The sequence below is a fragment of the Siphateles boraxobius genome, unplaced genomic scaffold (genome assembly GCF_051911475.1).
Source record: "Siphateles boraxobius isolate OS27281-9 unplaced genomic scaffold, OSU_SipBor_1 13, whole genome shotgun sequence".
NCBI lineage: Eukaryota > Metazoa > Chordata > Actinopteri > Cypriniformes > Leuciscidae > Siphateles > Siphateles boraxobius.
In genome coordinates this window covers 23,646,326-23,663,275 of record NW_027508733.1, presented here as the reverse complement: position 1 = coordinate 23,663,275, position 16,950 = coordinate 23,646,326, and the positions used below count along the sequence as shown (strand labels likewise).

Genomic DNA, 16,950 nt, shown 5'->3' with positions numbered 1-16,950 from the left:
AGTAATGAAAATGATAAATAAACACTTCAAATGTTGCCAGCGTCAATTTAATTGGATTACTCTTTGCTAATGTGTTGTGAAGCCCCCCCACTAATTATATATTTTGACCCAGAGCAACACTATCTACTTTATCATTAACGCATTAGTCTTTGGTTCCATCTGGGGACTGATTCTAGAATTTTTCAAGCCTCATTTTAATTTAATGAGTACATAATGGTGATTTGAATGTTGATATTTCTCCATAATGCTCTGAAATTTGCATGAATTATTCAAATTTTGATCACGAAGACATTTTTAATTTTGCAAATGAAGGGTGCAACTGTCTGTAAAAGTCAATTAAGAAGTGAATTATATACAGTAATGCTTATTTTATCAGATTTAAAGTCTCATGTCAGATTTCCTTTCAGTTCTATGCGGATGAAAATTTCATGGGCGTCACTGAAGTAGTAACCAAAGATGTTTTCAACTCTTCATGTTTTGTATTGCCTACTAGTGCATTATTTGTGACAATTTAGTTGTATTTCTTAAATGAAATGTGTCTGATCTAAATAATTACATGGTAAAATTTGGTGTTAGCTCATGCTGAATAATACATTATTTGAATAATGTCACATTATTTGAATGACCACACCTCCGAGACAATGTTTAAGAAATACATTTAATAAATAGTTTTAACGTACCCTCATCAAGGGTAGACCTGTATATTTAGTCAATGAAAAGCTTTGAAAAATATTATTTTAATCATATCTGACTATGATGAAATTCAATTTCATATAATATCTTTTATACATACTGTTTTTAATTTGGTTACTGTAAACCATTTGCAGGTTTTAGGTAGATAGAAAAATCAACATCATCTCATAATCTCAAGGATGGACATCTCTGAGAATCAAAGAAATGTGTCACAGTACAGAAAGACCACCATATGATATTCCCAATTTTTCTTCCTTTGTATACAGAAACAGTGAGGATCACAATAAAATTGACCCTTAGTAATATCAGTCAGGTGTTAGCTTGAAGAGAAACCTCTTAATATGTCGTGGTTAATTGGCACCTGAAAATGGTGGTATCACCATAGTCTTGTTTTTGTTGTGCATGCTAGATACTGCACACATCATTGTCTCTAGCTTCCCTTTAAAAAGACAGGTTTACAATACATAACAGCTCTCTGAAATTAAAAAAATAGTTTCAATTGACAATACCAAAAAACACTGTGCTGTTCCCTACCTCATATACTGCTGAAATTTGCACATGCTGTGGTAACACTACTGCACACCTGAGCCCTGGCTAATCACCGAAGACCTTCCCACTGCAACTTCCTATGGCGCGGTCGCCCGCTCCTATCCTTCGCCATGTTAAGGCAAGGATTGTGCTTGTTGCTTTGCAAGTGATTCCAGTATTTCATGAGTTCGTTGGGCTGGAACTGGTGAGAGGTGATCAGGTGACTGTATTTGCAGCTGGAGTACGACACTCTCCAGTGGTTGAAGAGAAACTCGTTTGGTGGTGGCACTGGGTCGATCCGCAGTTTTGCCAGGCAAATCCCCACATACACATCCTCGAGATGAAGGCGGCGGATACTCAATGAGGCATTGTAGATTTTCGCAGCCATATCCCCCGAGAATACATAGCCTGTCCCGGAGCAAAAGATAGGGTACCTCTCGCTGGAATACAGCTCTGGTGGCATGTACCACTTACTGTCCTTGTTGCGGTTTGGAGCATAGCCTCTCATTAGGTAGCCTGTGAAGTAATTCAGTCGAGGTGCCATGTTTGGCTTTAGCAGCTTTTGGATGAGATATTCTGTGTTGACAAACATGTCACTGTCCGTCTTCATGACATAACGGGCGTTTGGGCAATAGCGAGCAACCCAGCTCATGCCCATTAGCGTCTTGATGGTAAGGTTGTAATAAGTGTCCAAAAAGTCCTGCTGGATGATGTCACGGTACTGCAAGCTCTCCTCGTCAATGGAGCTCTGAGGATACGCATTAGGTATCTTTCCCAGCAGAAAGAGCCGCACAAACCCATAACCCATGGCCACGCTCTCGTTGCCCCAGGTCTGTCTGATGGCGTTTCTTGCCTCCAACTGTCTTGGCTCCGCAGCAATTAGCAAAACCAGGAAGGGACTAGTTTCGTTGCACTTGTAGGGCTCATTAAGCAGCCAGTGATAAGGCTGGGCTGCCAGACGGCCTCCCACTCCCATTTCCCTGTGCAAGCTCTTGGTGTTGCTGTTGGTGTTTGAGTTGTTGCCACTCGGCGAGATCTCCAGTCCCACAATCCCCCGGGCAGTAATCTCAGCCTGGTGAGAACTCAAATTGAAGTTAACAGACGGTTTGGGGAGCACATAAGTATTTTCTTTCCAGAGGCTACGCAGTGAGCTTTGGTTTCCCTTTGCACGCTCCTTGTGGGGCCGCAAACCCCGCATGGTGTAAACCAAAGGGTTGTCTCGCAACCAACTCCGCCCCTGCAGCAAATCCTGGTGGCAGTAGATGAGAAACAGGGCGAAGATTGAGGCCAGAGAGAGAAGGCCTGCTACATGTGTGCGGAAGAGTGACCGCTTGACATTCCAGGTCATCTTGATGGGGCAGCAGTGTCGCCGACGCCACTGCATGATGTAGAGTGGGGCTGCTTAGCAAAGCGCGGCGGTCACAACCAATCACATCAAACATGTGTTGCAAACAGCCTGAGGGTTATCTGAGCTGGCAGATGGGTGTGTTCAGGGCCGCAGGTGGACCTACGAGGGGGATGACAAACTGTTCCTGAGAGTTGCAGGGATGCGATTCTCTGACCCTCTCCAGTGGCAGACGGTCATGCTTTGGGGCAGTTTCCTTCTGAAGGACGACTGCTTCCTCAAACTGATGTCTCTGTGATCTAAGAACGAGAAGAGAAAAACAATGAATAACACTGGGTGGTGTCGCATGGATAATATACAATGGATTAGGGCTGGGCGATATGGACCAAAAGTCATATCCCGATATATTTTGGCTGAATATCGAAATACGATATATATCCCGATATTTTTTTCGCAAAGTGAGAGCAAATGTTCAGTCAAAGTCAAAGCCAAATATAGTCTTCACTGTATAAATTATACATGGATTCGTATTAAAGCTACTATTAAAGTGTTTTTGTTGTTTTATTAACATTAAATAGATAGTTCTCCCAAAAATTTTTATTGTCATCATTTACTCTCTCAAGTTGTTTTAAACCTGAATAAGTTTCTTTGTTCTGTTGAAGTTAATTGGAAGAATGTGGGTAACCAAACAGTTGATGTACCCCAGTGATTTCCATAGTATATTTTCCGTATGGAAGTCAATGGGGACCCACATTCTTCAAAATATCTCATTTTGTGTTCAGCACAAGAAATAAATTAATACAGGTTTGGAACAACATTACAGTGAATAAATAATGACAGAATTTTTATTTTTGGGCGAACTATCCCTTTAAGGACAAGTAGCTGCATGTTTACTACTAGGGCTACTGTCTCTTTAAGACCTGTACGCGACGCGTCTATACACGCATTTGGCAAGCAGATTTCTCTCAATTTTCTCGGTTTGCTTTCAGTTTAGACATAACCAACTTTCCTTATGTAAACTTGTGTGTATTTGAGAGTATTAGCAAAATAAGACTCGAAAGATAACTTAGTCCAGTAACCAGGCGCTGTTTGTTAGATAGGCTTTTAGTGCATGTGCAGGTGCATGTGGGTGTTCACGCTCAGTAAAGCGCATGTTAGAACAGCGCATCAGCAGTGAATGACATGTTTAACCGGCAAGGCTTTAAAGCAAATGCAAATAATGAACTTTTGTGAACTCACTGAGCTGATGTGTCCCGTTCCTCTGTGTTAATATTTGATGTGAGTATTTGTCGCGTTGTACACTAATGCTGTTGAGACGGAGGCGCCAGAACTGCTACTGATAGAATGCACAATATACTATATATTTCTACAAAAGCAGTCAGCAGCTTGCTTGGAGCAAGGATCATAGCGCAAATTTGAACTATATCGATATATGCGATATGGTCTAATTCCATATCACATTTAAAAATATATCGATATATTTTTTTATATCGATATATCGCCCAGCCCTACAATGGATAGCAGAAGATCTTAAATTACATTTGTGAGCCGTATACAGCTACAGTAGTAGTAATTTTAATTTTAAAAGCAAGTAGCATTAATTTAATTATTTCATAATTAATTTGTGATTTTCATAACAAACAAGTTTTTTGACAGCACAAACCGTCTCTCTACAGCAGCAACGTAATGAATTTTCAGACTCCTACATTTGCTGTGCATGGCAACACTGTGGGGGAGATTGCTAACAGGGGTCTCTGCATATCATGAGCTAACTTTTACTGCCCTGCGTGAGAGTTTAAATTGCAGGTTTGGACAACATGGCATTCAGTGTGAACACTGCTGCCTCAGAGGCCCTAGAAGCCACCTCCCCAGCCAGATGCACTCTAACAGCCAGAGAGGGAAAGTATCCGTCAAAATGAATTTTCAGGCTCCAGCAAGCAGTGTTGCAGGAAACGCAGCCAGAAGCTGCGAGTGATAACAGCCCTCACCCCTTATTCACCCTCCACCTTAAACTTATCAACACTGCACCAGAGGGATAGGCCTCCCTGCTAGCAATTTCCTCTCTTCACAATTGCTTTCTCACACCGGGGGTTATTAGATTCTAGAACCTCTGCCCAGTAATGGTGAACAAAAGTAGAAGAAAATTATTACAAAGGCAAAGCAGAGGTCTTGATTTAGAAAGTCATGTTTTGTTCTGACTCATTTTCAGAGCAATATTTAAATGTTCTTTCTATTCTTTTGAGTTATATTACATTTATAATTACATGTATAGTTACGTAGCATTACATTTACCTCAGGCATTTAGTGTTGACAGCAGGTTAGTTCACTAGAGAAATGATCTCTAGAGAGAAGCATTTTGTATATGCACTTATAACAGTTAGTCCACGTTAGGCAAGTTGTAGAACCCAAGTGCAATTTATTTCCCAAACAAAAAACAAAGGCATGACCCTCAAAACAAGGCCATGACCTTACAAACAGAGGTTACAGTGAAACAATACTTGACAAGGACAAGTGGCAAACATGAGGGCTTAAATACACACAATACTAATGACAAGACAAGGGACACCCGTGCACAATGAAACAATGTACCAATGACAACATGACACAATTACATGGGGAACACATGGCAGGATCACATGACTAACACAGGGAATTGATTGATATATTTAATGTGTTTAAATAAATTTGTCATGAAAACAAGTTGACAGCCACTGTGTAAATTATTATATTTAGAGCAGCCAATAATCGGTATTGGCCGATAAAAGCTATTATTTTTATTAGATTGTTTAAAAACAGCCAATGATCAGTGTCGATTATATCCTGTCAATCAAAAGGGTGCGGAAAAACGTGTCCAACTGCAACACGTGTGTGAAGAAAATTTCTCGTGTGGAATTTAGGGCAAGTTAATGCGACAATAACGCATTAACAGTTAAAAACAGCTACATAAAAGCAGGCTCTATTTGACCCTTTGAATCACCCGTAGTTTAAGCCAGGGTTGCCAGATCCACGTTTTTTCCCTGTACTAAACATTATTTGTTGCGCCTCATCCAATAATAGGAAATAGCTCTGTGCTTTGTTACTTCTAAAAATAAATGATGTCCATTTTATCACAAAATTCAAACAATAAATGCCGTTTTGACGCTCTTAAATGTGACGTGACAAAACTATGTAGCGTCTCAGTCAACTCTCCCTCTTTAATACAAGTTACAGCTGAAAAAACATGAATGAACATTAGATGGTATGTTGAAAGAAACAGTACAACGCACAGAAATCATGTCTAATCTAATCACTCAATCAGTGTTTCAACCAAGGAAATATGTCAATAAATCAACTTGTGAGCGGCCTGCATTTACCTCAGGAAAGGTATCTGATGTTCAGTTTGCTAGTTAGATATATATATATATATATATATTTAAAAAAAACACTAGAGAGGAGCTTATTTACTGTTAATATTATATGTATGTTTGAATAAATTTGCCATGAAGACAAGTGCTTATGAAAACTACCAACTGAGTTGTATAACATTTCAGTTTTTATTTGGGTGTAATTAGGCTATTATATCTGAAAATAAAATGCAGTTTAATATAATACCTCTGTTGTTAATTGTTACCAATATTATAGTGTACCAAACGAGAGGGTTCTCTGTATAGTTTGCAGGATTATTTGAGCTAGATTTTTTTTTCCATAAGAAAAAACAAATTATCGGTATCGGCCGGTATTATTCTGAATAATCAACTATCAGTATGAGCTGAGAAATTTAGAATCGGTGCATCTCTAATTATATTTCAAAAATGAATTGAGAGTAGGAAAATTAACTTTATAATTAGATTTTGTAGGTAAAGCAAAACCTGCCATATGTGCAATTTGCATGATTTTTTTTAAAAACTGAGCATTGATTATTATATAATTAATTATAATTATATTTATTTAAACACAGAGACACATTTGTTAAAAAAAAATAGTTTAATAAAAAAAAGGATAAAAGCAAGTTTTGTTTTTAGTTTTCTCCCCCTGCTGTACCGAACCCGTACTGAACCGTGACGTAAAAACCGAGGTAAGTACCGAACCATGTGTACCGTTACACCCATAATTAGTAGTTTATGTAACGTTTATTGGTTAAAAAAAAAGTTCTGGTTGCATATGCAAGTCACCATTTCTTTAAGGAGGGAACGGAGGACGTAGTCGACGTCGACTGAATGGGGATCGCGTCAGAGTGCCTATCATCTTCGAGTACTATTTAACGAGCCAATGTAATTGGCATGCGAGATTCGCATCACACACTCCGCCCCCGCGGCGCGGGTATAAAAACGGAAGTGATGCACGCACTAGTTGCTTTTTCGCTGAGGGGCCGGGCGTAACCCGGAGTCAGCGGTGGTCCAGCGGTAGTGGCAAGGGGACTACGTCCTCCGTTCTCTCCTTCAGGGAACGGTGGGTTGCATATACGCAGCCAGGACGTTCCCTTTCAGTCGATAACGTCGGACGTAGTCGACGTCGACTGAATGGGGATAACCTTTGAAAGGGCCACTAAAGCTGCCACCTTCCAGCGCCTAGACAAAAGATTCCTGATGCCCCCGCAATTAAGGCGGGGAAGGACAGGGCTTAGGCCGGGGAGGTCTAAGCGCTCCCTGGCCTAAGTCACTGCTGTTCCTACAGGACCACTGGGAAAGCGTTCCCGTACATTGGAAGGAAGGGACGCTGTGGAAGCACATCCTACCCGAAGGGAGGTAAATGTGGAAAATACACATATGAACTGGGCGGATGACCGGGCAGTATAATATATGGAATAACACTGGGGTGGCTCCAGCCTAAGACGGGGGGAGACTCACCGGAAAGTGACGGTAGAGAGACTCTGCCAAGGAAAGACACGGGCTCGCCGTAGGGAGCCGTATCGTGGAAGAATACAAATATGGGGTCGCCGTAGGGACCGCAACATATGGACCCAGCCTAACACAGGTTCCACACTGCTTACAAGTGGTAGGCCTAACACCAGACGTTCCGAACGTCCGACGTCGGAGGGGTGTTGAGGAACTAACAGGGTTCAATTCTAAGGGAACTCAACTGGAGTAGAAAGGCGCACGCATCCAGTCCATAGGAGGGGAATGACGCAGCAAGCCGACACTTGAACCGGGCTCACGGTGAAACTGGCTTCATGAGAAGGGAGCCCACGGGAAGCAGCGGTTCAACTAGGTGTCGTCCAGCCCCCAACTCTAGAATCTGTTTAGCAAAGCATATCGTCAACGCCCAGGCGGAGCACTTTACACTCATAGAGGAGCTCAACACCTAAGTGGACATGTTGCATCCCGGAATTTTTACCGAAACGAAAGCAAGCACTAAGTGGCCAACTTTGCTTGGAAACAGCTTTCCTCTCTGCTGAATTCCTAACAGATAATTTTAGAGCTGGTCTGAGGTCTATGGCTTGCGTTCTGTACACGTCTAACCGCTATAAGCGAACGGACAGAGAAAGCCAGGGCTGGATCTGCCTCCTCCGGGGCAGCGCTTGCAGGCTCACCACCTGCTCCTATTACGGGAGAGGTAGGAACCTTGGGCACAATCCGAGCCGGGGTCTCAGCTTGTGAGAGTTAGCCGGCCCGAACTCCAGGCACAATACGTTGACAGAAAGCGAGCAAGTCCCTACCCTCGAGAGACCACGCGAGCAGGAGAACTGATATAACAGAATTTTTAACTCACTGCCTTCAGTGGCTACAGTGCAGTTGCACCAGATATAAGGCCCAAGAGGATAAAGAGGGATGCAAAGATTTACATTACCTTGCTCCTCAGGAACCTGACGATCAGGACGTGCTTCTCCATACTTCTGCATTAAGATCAGCGCCGTTTAAACACCGAGGCAACATCATTTTGAGGGTGAAGGAAAACAGCCTACTCCAACCCATCTTGCAAGAAAGAGAGCACTGAAGTGATCGAAAGCTTTCAGGATCTCCTCTGGAGAGAAGACGCACTCAACGGCTAGGTTCCACTTCTAAAGGCGTAAGCACGCTACCCATTTCTAGGCGGTGCTCGCAGAAGTGATGGTAACTATCACATGTCCCTGTGATAGCCACCTGAACCTTCGCGTTCAGATGTAAGACCGCCCGGAATCTCCAGGGGTAGGACGCGGGTGCCATTGTGCCCCATCCCTGAAAAAGTGTTCAGGGGAAGTCAGGAAGGCTGTCGATGGGAACCAGGTCTAGTTGGGCCAATAAGGGGCAACTATGAAGACCTGCTCCCTCCTGACTTGGCACCGTAGGTGCAAGCGACGGGCGCAAAAAGACAGGAGCATTGCTCAACACAACATGTGAAGATCAATGAGCTTCAGGACCATTTTCTGCTAAGCACTTGAGTGGGATAAGTTTACTGAGCTTCAGGAGCATTTCTGCTCAACACCTAAGTGTGATAAACTCACTGAGATACAGGAGCATCTCTGCTCAACACTTGAGTGCGAAGAACTTCACTGAGCAACAGGAGCATTTCTGCTCAACACTGAGTGTGAAAGGATTCAATGAGCTTCAGGGGCATTTCTGCTCAACACCTGGGTGTGATAAACTCACTGAGCTACAGGAGCATCTCTGCTCAACACTTGAGTGTGAAAGGATTCACTGAGCTTCAGGAGCATTTCTGCTCAACACTTGAGTGCAAAGAACTTCACTGAGCAACAGGAGGCGGTGCTCGCAGAAGTGATGGTAACTATCACATGTCCCTGTGATAGCCACCTGAACCTCCGCGTTCAGATGTAAGACCGCCCGGAGTCTCCAGGGGTAGAACGCGGGTGCCATTGTGCCCCGTCCCTGAAAAAGTGTTCAGGGGAAGTCAGGAAGGCTGTCGATGGGAACCAGGTCTAGTTGGGCCAATAAGGGGGACCTATGAAGACCTGCTCCCTCCTGACTTGGCACCGTAGGTGCAAGCGACGGGCGCAAAAAGACAGGAGCATTGCTCAACACAATATGTGAAGATCACTGAGCTCAGTACCATTTTCTGCTCAGCACTTGAGTGGGATAAGTTTACTGAGCTTCAGGAGCATTTCTGCTCAACACCTAAGTGTGATAAACTCACTGAGATACAGGACCATTTCTGCTCAACACTTGAGTGCGAAGAACTTCACTGAGCAACAGGAGGCGGTGCTCGCAGAAGTGATGGTAACTATCACATGTCCCTGTGATAGCCACCTGAACCTCCGCGTTCAGATGTAAGACCGCCCGGAGTCTCCAGGGGTAGAACGCGGGTGCCATTGTGCCCCGTCCCTGAAAAAGTGTTCAGGGGAAGTCAGGAAGGCTGTCGATGGGAACCAGGTCTAGTTGGGCCAATAAGGGGCAACTATGAAGACCTGCTCCCTCCTGACTTGGCACCGTAGGTGCAAGCGACGGGCGCAAAAAGACAGGAGCATTGCTCAACATAACATGTGAAGATCAATGAGCTTCAGGACCATTTTCTGCTCAGCACTTGAGTGGGATAAGTTTACTGAGCTTCAGGAGCATTTCTGCTCAACACCTAAGTGTGATAAACTCACTGAGATACAGGAGCATCTCTGCTCAACACTTGAGTGCGAAAGGATTCAATGAGCTTCAGGAGCATTTCTGCTCAACACCTGGGTATGATAAACTCACTGAGCTACAGGAGCATCTCTGCTCAACACTTGAGTGCGAAGAACTTCACTGAGCAACAGGAGCATTTCTGCTCAACACTGAGTGTGAAAGGATTCACTGAGCTTCAGGAGCATTTCTGCTCAACATGACGAGTGAAGAATTCACTGACTTGAGCAGGTGCCAGACGACCCTGAGTCGCAGTTTTTAGGAGGCTCACTGGGGAAACACATTTCTGCAGGCCCCTGGGGCAGCTGAGAGCTAGTTTCTGTCCAAAGGTAGACCGATCGGACAACACTGGCAAGGAGACGAAACTGGAGGGGCAACTGGGCGGCTCCGGAGTGGTCATGACCCAGCTGGACCCCAGGGGATGGAGTCTCCACTCACCCTGGCTCTAACTGTCATGAGGCTCGTCGGCGGCACGACTGAGTAGAGCGGAAATAGTGGAACAAAGCGTCCTCAGAAGCTTCAGACTCCAAGGAGGAGGTGACGGGTGAGTTGTGACATGCGAGGGAAGCTTAAGCAATGGTCGCAATGTCCAACAATTCAAGGCACATATGCCCGTGTAGTCGAGGGTCGCCCAGGCCCCCGTTAAAACACGCCCTTTATACATGACCCCTCAGTTGAAGAGGGTTTGGCAGCAGACCGGGATGACTATAGTCACACAGGGTGAGCTGCTCTGCCACGGTCACCTCGGGACTCGATCATTAAGCTAGCGCTGAAGCGGTCATATATGGAAGAAGCCAATGGCTGCATCTAACATAAACCACAGGAGCCTATGAAAGTTCTTTCAGTGGGACCCTTTCTCACTTCAAACACCAGCTGAACACATTCTCATTGGAGAGACGTGTTAGACCGAGTCCATCTCCGAAACTGAAAAAGAGATACTCAGCCCGTGGGCGAGATTACTCTCTCCCAGTTGACCTGAAGACCCAACGGGCTCTGGAGCACTCGAAGGGAAGGACTCTGTGCTGATACTCCAACCCTCCCACGCAACACACAGGATGGCCTGCGGTGCGGAAGGTAGAGATCTGTTTTTAAGCAGACCAATCTTGGGCCAAGATGGTCAAGACCCACCACCTAGTAGCACGAAGAACGAGTTTACAACTGACCTTCGTACCGGCTGGAGGAGCGGCTATATCAAATCCTTCGCCAGCAGGATAAGATAAGCACGCACAAGTCAGGAGCACTGCTCAACACTTGGTGTGATGAATATCACTGGATTTTCAGGAGCACGTCTGCTCAACACCTAATGTGAATATTATCACTGACTTGAGCGGGATAGCCGAGCCTTAGGTGGGGCAGCAAAGTAGAGATAGTGGTGTTAGTGTGCTGTGCAACACTTACCTGCCTACACTAGCGGCAGGGGGTGTGTGAGAAGGCGGATGACCGGGTCCTCGAATGCACCAAGCTGCCTGCTGGCGACCAAGGGGGAGCTGAGGAGTGTCCCTCTTGGAACCTAGGAACAGATGAAATTGCTCTCTCTTTGAAGTGTGGGTACCGCTTGCTCCGCTTTTTTTGGGGGGGGGGGGGGGGGGGGGGGTAGGGGGAGCCAGCGGCGGAACAGACACACACACACACAAACAAAGACTCCACCCGGCCCTCACCCGGGGGGAGGGAGTGATCGTGCCAGCTCCAAGAGCATCTCATCCATCCCTGGGCGGCCCGCTCCGGACTGCTTTCGCTGTCGCTTGCCACCTGGTTTGGCAGCGCCTGGAGCGGGCTGGGCGTCTCTACTGCGGCCAGCTCCATGCTGAGGCCTGGGTGGTGGCTGCTGCGTAGGCCCAGCAGGAGCGGCAGCCGGAGAACGCCCTCAGCGACGTGCAGGCGGAGGAGCTGCCACCGGCGGCGGGTGGAGGCAGCAGCTGGCTGCCGGGGCAGGATGTGCCGGTTGACCTCCGTCTGTGCTTGAGCGGCAGAGAACTGTCGCCGACCAGCCCAACCTGGGAAATTGGGGAGACCAGGAACCGAACTTTGTCCGCATCCGCCATATCAACCAGGCTGAGCCAACGATGGCGCTCCTGGACCACTAAGGTGGACATCGCCAGACCGATCACGCACGCTACGACACTCGTGCCCCGGAGGGCAAGGTCGAATGCAGTGCGGTGCTCACCTATGTGCGCACGGTCTGGATTACCCTCGTGCATGCCATGGGTCCCCTGGCCTGACAGACCTGAAGCAACGCCATGGCATGCAAGAGGAAGCGGCTTGCCCACAGGCTTTGTAAGCTCTGCCCGTCGGAACAGACGAAAACTCACAGGCCTTAGGGGGGAGCCGAAGATCCCCCCAAAAGGCATTGGCCGCCGGACACAGGTGCACCTGTGTCGACAGACCGCTCCAATGGAGGGACACCTCGCAACCCTTCACCATTCCTCCATAAAGCTATTCAGGCAGTTTCTGGCAGAGAAAGATGCTGTTCACCACCTGATAAGTTATCCATGCATTTCGGAAAGAAAGGCACTGGGGCGGCGAGCTGAAAACCAGCACGGCCTGCCCCAAGATACCAAACTCCAGATTCCAACCGAGACTGAACGGGACACGATGGAGGTTCCACTCGAGCCCGGCAGCCCCGGCGGCCCGTTTCAGCATAGCTGACATTTCTGGATCTGGCTTGGGCAATGTTACACTCCCAGAAGGAGATAACACAGCCAAGTCATCATTTCCAGAGGCCAGCTCACCCTCCGATGCTGCTATCGACATCTTATCCTCAGGGGGAACCCCAATTGAAACAGCTGATCAGTCCATTACAGAGGGACCAGTATGCTCCACAGGAATTCCATCGGCTGCGGTGTGATGGAGGAGTGAGGAGGCCACAGGGAATGGTTACCGGGCGAGACATCCATCACTATCCTCCGATCAACCATCCCACACGGCACTCGGGGGTGGGGCATGGCAATGGGGACTCGCACTTCGCGGACGAAGGCGAGTCTTGATCTCAACACAGCGACAGTCATATTCCCGCAATGAGAACATGAACCGTCCACAAAAGCTGCCTCAGCATGCTGAACATATAAGCACATATGCATACATATTTATATACATATAGCCCAAACACGTGATGCAACAATTGTGACCGCCAAAGAGGAAAAGGGAACGATCGCATCCAGAAACGCACAGGTGGAATGACATCTTTAAAAAGACGCAAACGCACCTGTGTTGTTCTTTCAGAAAATAGGACAGTCACCAGTGCCTGGGTTTACCCATAGTAAAAGGGTTGCAGAAATGCGCAAACATCATATACCATAAACCAAAGCTCAATTAACATTTAGTACGACGGCCTGAGGTTGACGACCAACATTTTTTTATCGTCTCTACTCACTGATTTATTATTGAAGAATATAAATAAATTCCAGGCCCTATTTTGTACCCCATTTGTGGTTGTTCCATGCGCTATCATTATACCTACCTACCTACCACCTAAATGTTTCTCTTTGGATTGTGCCCTGTTTTGCTGCAACAACTGGATCAGAGGATGATAACCTTTTCAACCAAATGTGCTCACCCAGCGTGGGCAATTACAGTAAGATGGAAAGAGGCTAAGCCTGGCTTTACTTTAAAGGTTAACACACTTCAGAACAGAGCGAATAAAATGCTCCAAAGGTTTCTTTTGTCATCCATTTGATATCCTGTAATGAGAGCCTCACTAGAGAACGCTACGTACTGCACTCAGTTGGTGCTAGGTGTTTTTGTGTCAAGCTAACACATGCTTGAGGAACAAGAGGATAAATAAATAGTTGTGTATTTGCTAACGACAGAGAGGAATTCCTAAAATCAGCTGCTTTTCATTTCAGGTTTTATTTCAAACAGTTACGTAAATTAAGAGCATGATGTGGCCACAGCGGTCAGCAATTAGAAGAGCAACATGAGACTATTAGACTTCTAATAGGGAACACCTGCAAACAAAGTTATTATGACGGAGATCAGCATAACTCGGCAATCAGCGTACCCTATAATAATAAATGCAGGAGCTTTTTAACGCACAGCTCCACAGGGTTTTGCCTAGGATTTTTCCAAAACATTTTTCTCATAACCAATGCATTGTTGAAATTTTTTTATTGGCTATCCATGTAAATCTCGGTTTCAATGTAATAAGTGAAAGGTAGCATAGCATGACTTTCTAAATAGGATTCACATTTGCAATGACACCCATTTGTGAGCCCAATATTGTGAATAATTTGCATTGCATACTAATGTTTTTGTAAAGTAATACGTTTAGTGTTGTTAAACAAACATATTGCCTTAATCTGAGCATACAGATTGAAGCAAAAATCGTAAAACTATTATGTCAAAGCTAATGAAAAACTGATAAAACCCCCTCCCAACATTCTGAATGACATTAAACAAATAATAAATGGAGGGCAATAAATGCAATGTACAATCACAACGAAGGCGCACCAGATTCAATAAATTTCCATATGCACTAGTGATTCTCCCTGGAGAAATGATTAATTTGACATTGAGTGTCCCATGTGAAAACACTTATCATGAGTTCTACATTTGCACGGTCACTGTTCATATCTTAGACGGCTGTGTTTATTTATACTACATCTGACACCACATTTTAATGTTTTCTTAAACTATTCACTAGGGCCCTTTCTGGGACACATTCATTTTAAATAATTTCATCCATTACTCACATACCAGGGTCTTTATAAACCTCATTCAGAAGTTTGCGAATGTTCCTTTGATTTAATGAATCACACATTGCGAGGATGAATACCATCCCCCCAAATTCTGCTAAAAGAGAACTGTGGCCAAATTAAACACACACACACACACACACACACACACACACACACACACACACACACACACACACACACAAACAATATTGCTGAATAACCTGTACAAGATACTTGGAGCATGCCAGCATACATATTGGCCCTTGCATACTTCAGCAGGTTGTTTCAATTGTTTTTATGTCATGTGGCTTATGTGACGTCTCATCTCCCATGAGAGCAAATCGGTTTGTTGATTCATGCAAATTACTGTCACAATCTGTCAGCGTCCCTGCAGTGAACAATGTTACAATACAGTGCTTTTAATGAACTGCAACATTTTTTATGCATTAATATTATTAAAAGACCCTACTTTATTTTTTTATTTTTTGTGCTAGCATTCACATTTTGTTCTCGAGGTTTTTATTACTTGGGCGACTGGAAGAAAGACTTTGAGAGCATGGAGGCCAAGTCCAACTGATCTTTTTAATTATAACCAAGGCTTAAAAGTGCAAGCCATGGGTGGTGGTCGGCTTGCAAAAGTCCATCTCACCAGGCAGCTGTGGTGTTTCCATACTTTACCAGCTGGTACCATAGCAGTCACATTTAATGCAACATGTATTTAATATTTTTGGTTAAACTACGATCAAATTAACATGCAAGAGCCAAGTGTGTTTGTATTTTATTGTGTGACTACTGGTGTAGACAGTGCTCAAGCATTTGAATCAAGTTTTCTGCAATGTCCTTTAATAACATCCATTCTGTTTACTCAACTTAGTGATTATTTACTGATCCTTTTTCTTCCTCGATATTCATTATGGTGTTTATACTTAAGATAGTTACTCTTAAATATATATTGTATTTATATCTTGAATGATATACTCATTATATTGAGATATCTATATATTTGGAGACCTACCTCACTCTGTGACAAAGTGGGAAAATGCGCGCGCCGTCTGTCGACCCGCACCACGCGCCATCATTTCCTTCAGCCAAAAACACACAAAAAAACCCGACGACAAAACCACCTCTTCACTGTTACTCACAAGAACTTAAGCTCATTCCTTCGTTTTCCATCTTGAATTCGTGGAGCGCAACCCCTCCTTCCATCGGTCAGGGGCTATTGTTGTCTGGCACTGTACACATTAGGCTTTATCTCACATGCATTTCTGTACGTGGTACTGTCCCTCAGACCGCTACTTCTTCGCCCGTTAATGCGTATGTCTGTAATTTCTTCACAAATATAAACAGCAGCGGAAGGCGGAATCGGAGAATTAAAAAAAGAAAAGAAAAGAAAAAAGAACTTCAACGGTCACATTCTACGTCGCGCGTTTGCAGTCATTATGAAGAGGTATGTCCGGTGGAGTAGCAGCAAACGGGCGGGGGAAACAGCTGATGCACGCCAGCAGGATGTCAGAATAACGGTTGCAAGAGGCCTCTCCGTGCCTTGTATAACGGAACACGGCCCCAAAGTGCAAGAGAAAATAGCAAAGCCTGTCCTCTTCTCCAAATGATGTGTGGGGTAGAAATGGGATAGAGGGAGGGAAAGCAGCTGTTGAAATGACACCCTCACGCCGCAAGCTGACTGACTGACTGAGCCCCTGCGACGTCACTGCCTACTTAGAGGAGAATCCACGTGATCCATTTAGAATCACTCCCACTCCCTCACACATTCTTCCTCCTCAGTGGAAGAATGAATGTAACGCCAAGGGGCCACGGTTTGGCTGGCTAACTTCAACAGTTAGCCCCTGCTGCTAGATGTTGTAACTACACCATTATGGGGATCCGTCTCCATTGACGACCATTCAAAACTAGCCATTTATTCCAACGAATAATTTTATATTGCTTATACATACATTTTTAAATATTATAGTGTGTCTACCAGTGGCAGTGACAACGTTTGTTTTTTTTGTGCTCAAAAATGTGAACTTGTGTTTTTTTTTCTTGTCTGCTGACTTTCATTTGTCATTCCTCTCACAGTATTCCAACATCTTTTGACCAACCATTTTTGTTTAGTTTACAATTACTTTTCAAGCCGTCTGTGATTACTATTAAATTCTTGGTCCCACTAACTGTACGTTCACACTGTCGC

At 44.8% G+C, this 16,950-nt stretch overlaps 1 protein-coding gene across 2 annotated transcripts; it reads right to left on the bottom strand.

Annotated features, from left to right (window-relative positions):
- Positions 1–644: 644 nt before the first annotated feature.
- b3galt2 (UDP-Gal:betaGlcNAc beta 1,3-galactosyltransferase, polypeptide 2) lies at positions 645–16,492 on the bottom strand. 2 transcript variants are annotated; one of them, XM_077226668.1, is made up of 2 exons: positions 15,905–16,492; positions 645–2,865 (listed from the first exon to the last, which is right to left on the bottom strand). In XM_077226668.1, exon 2 carries the CDS (start codon positions 2,603–2,605, stop codon positions 1,292–1,294), a length of 1,314 nt encoding a protein of 437 aa, XP_077082783.1. In that variant the 5' UTR covers positions 2,606–2,865; positions 15,905–16,492; the 3' UTR covers positions 645–1,291. The 2 variants fall into 2 exon arrangements, with proteins under 2 accessions (XP_077082783.1, XP_077082782.1); XM_077226667.1 differs by having other exon boundaries at positions 15,778–16,453.
- Positions 16,493–16,950: the final 458 nt, after the last annotated feature.

Bases quoted from the DNA above. Each gene is read 5' to 3' on its own strand.
- b3galt2 (XM_077226668.1), bottom strand. From the start codon at position 2,605: ATGCAGTGGCGTCGGCGACACTGCTGCCCCATCAAGATGACCTGGAAT.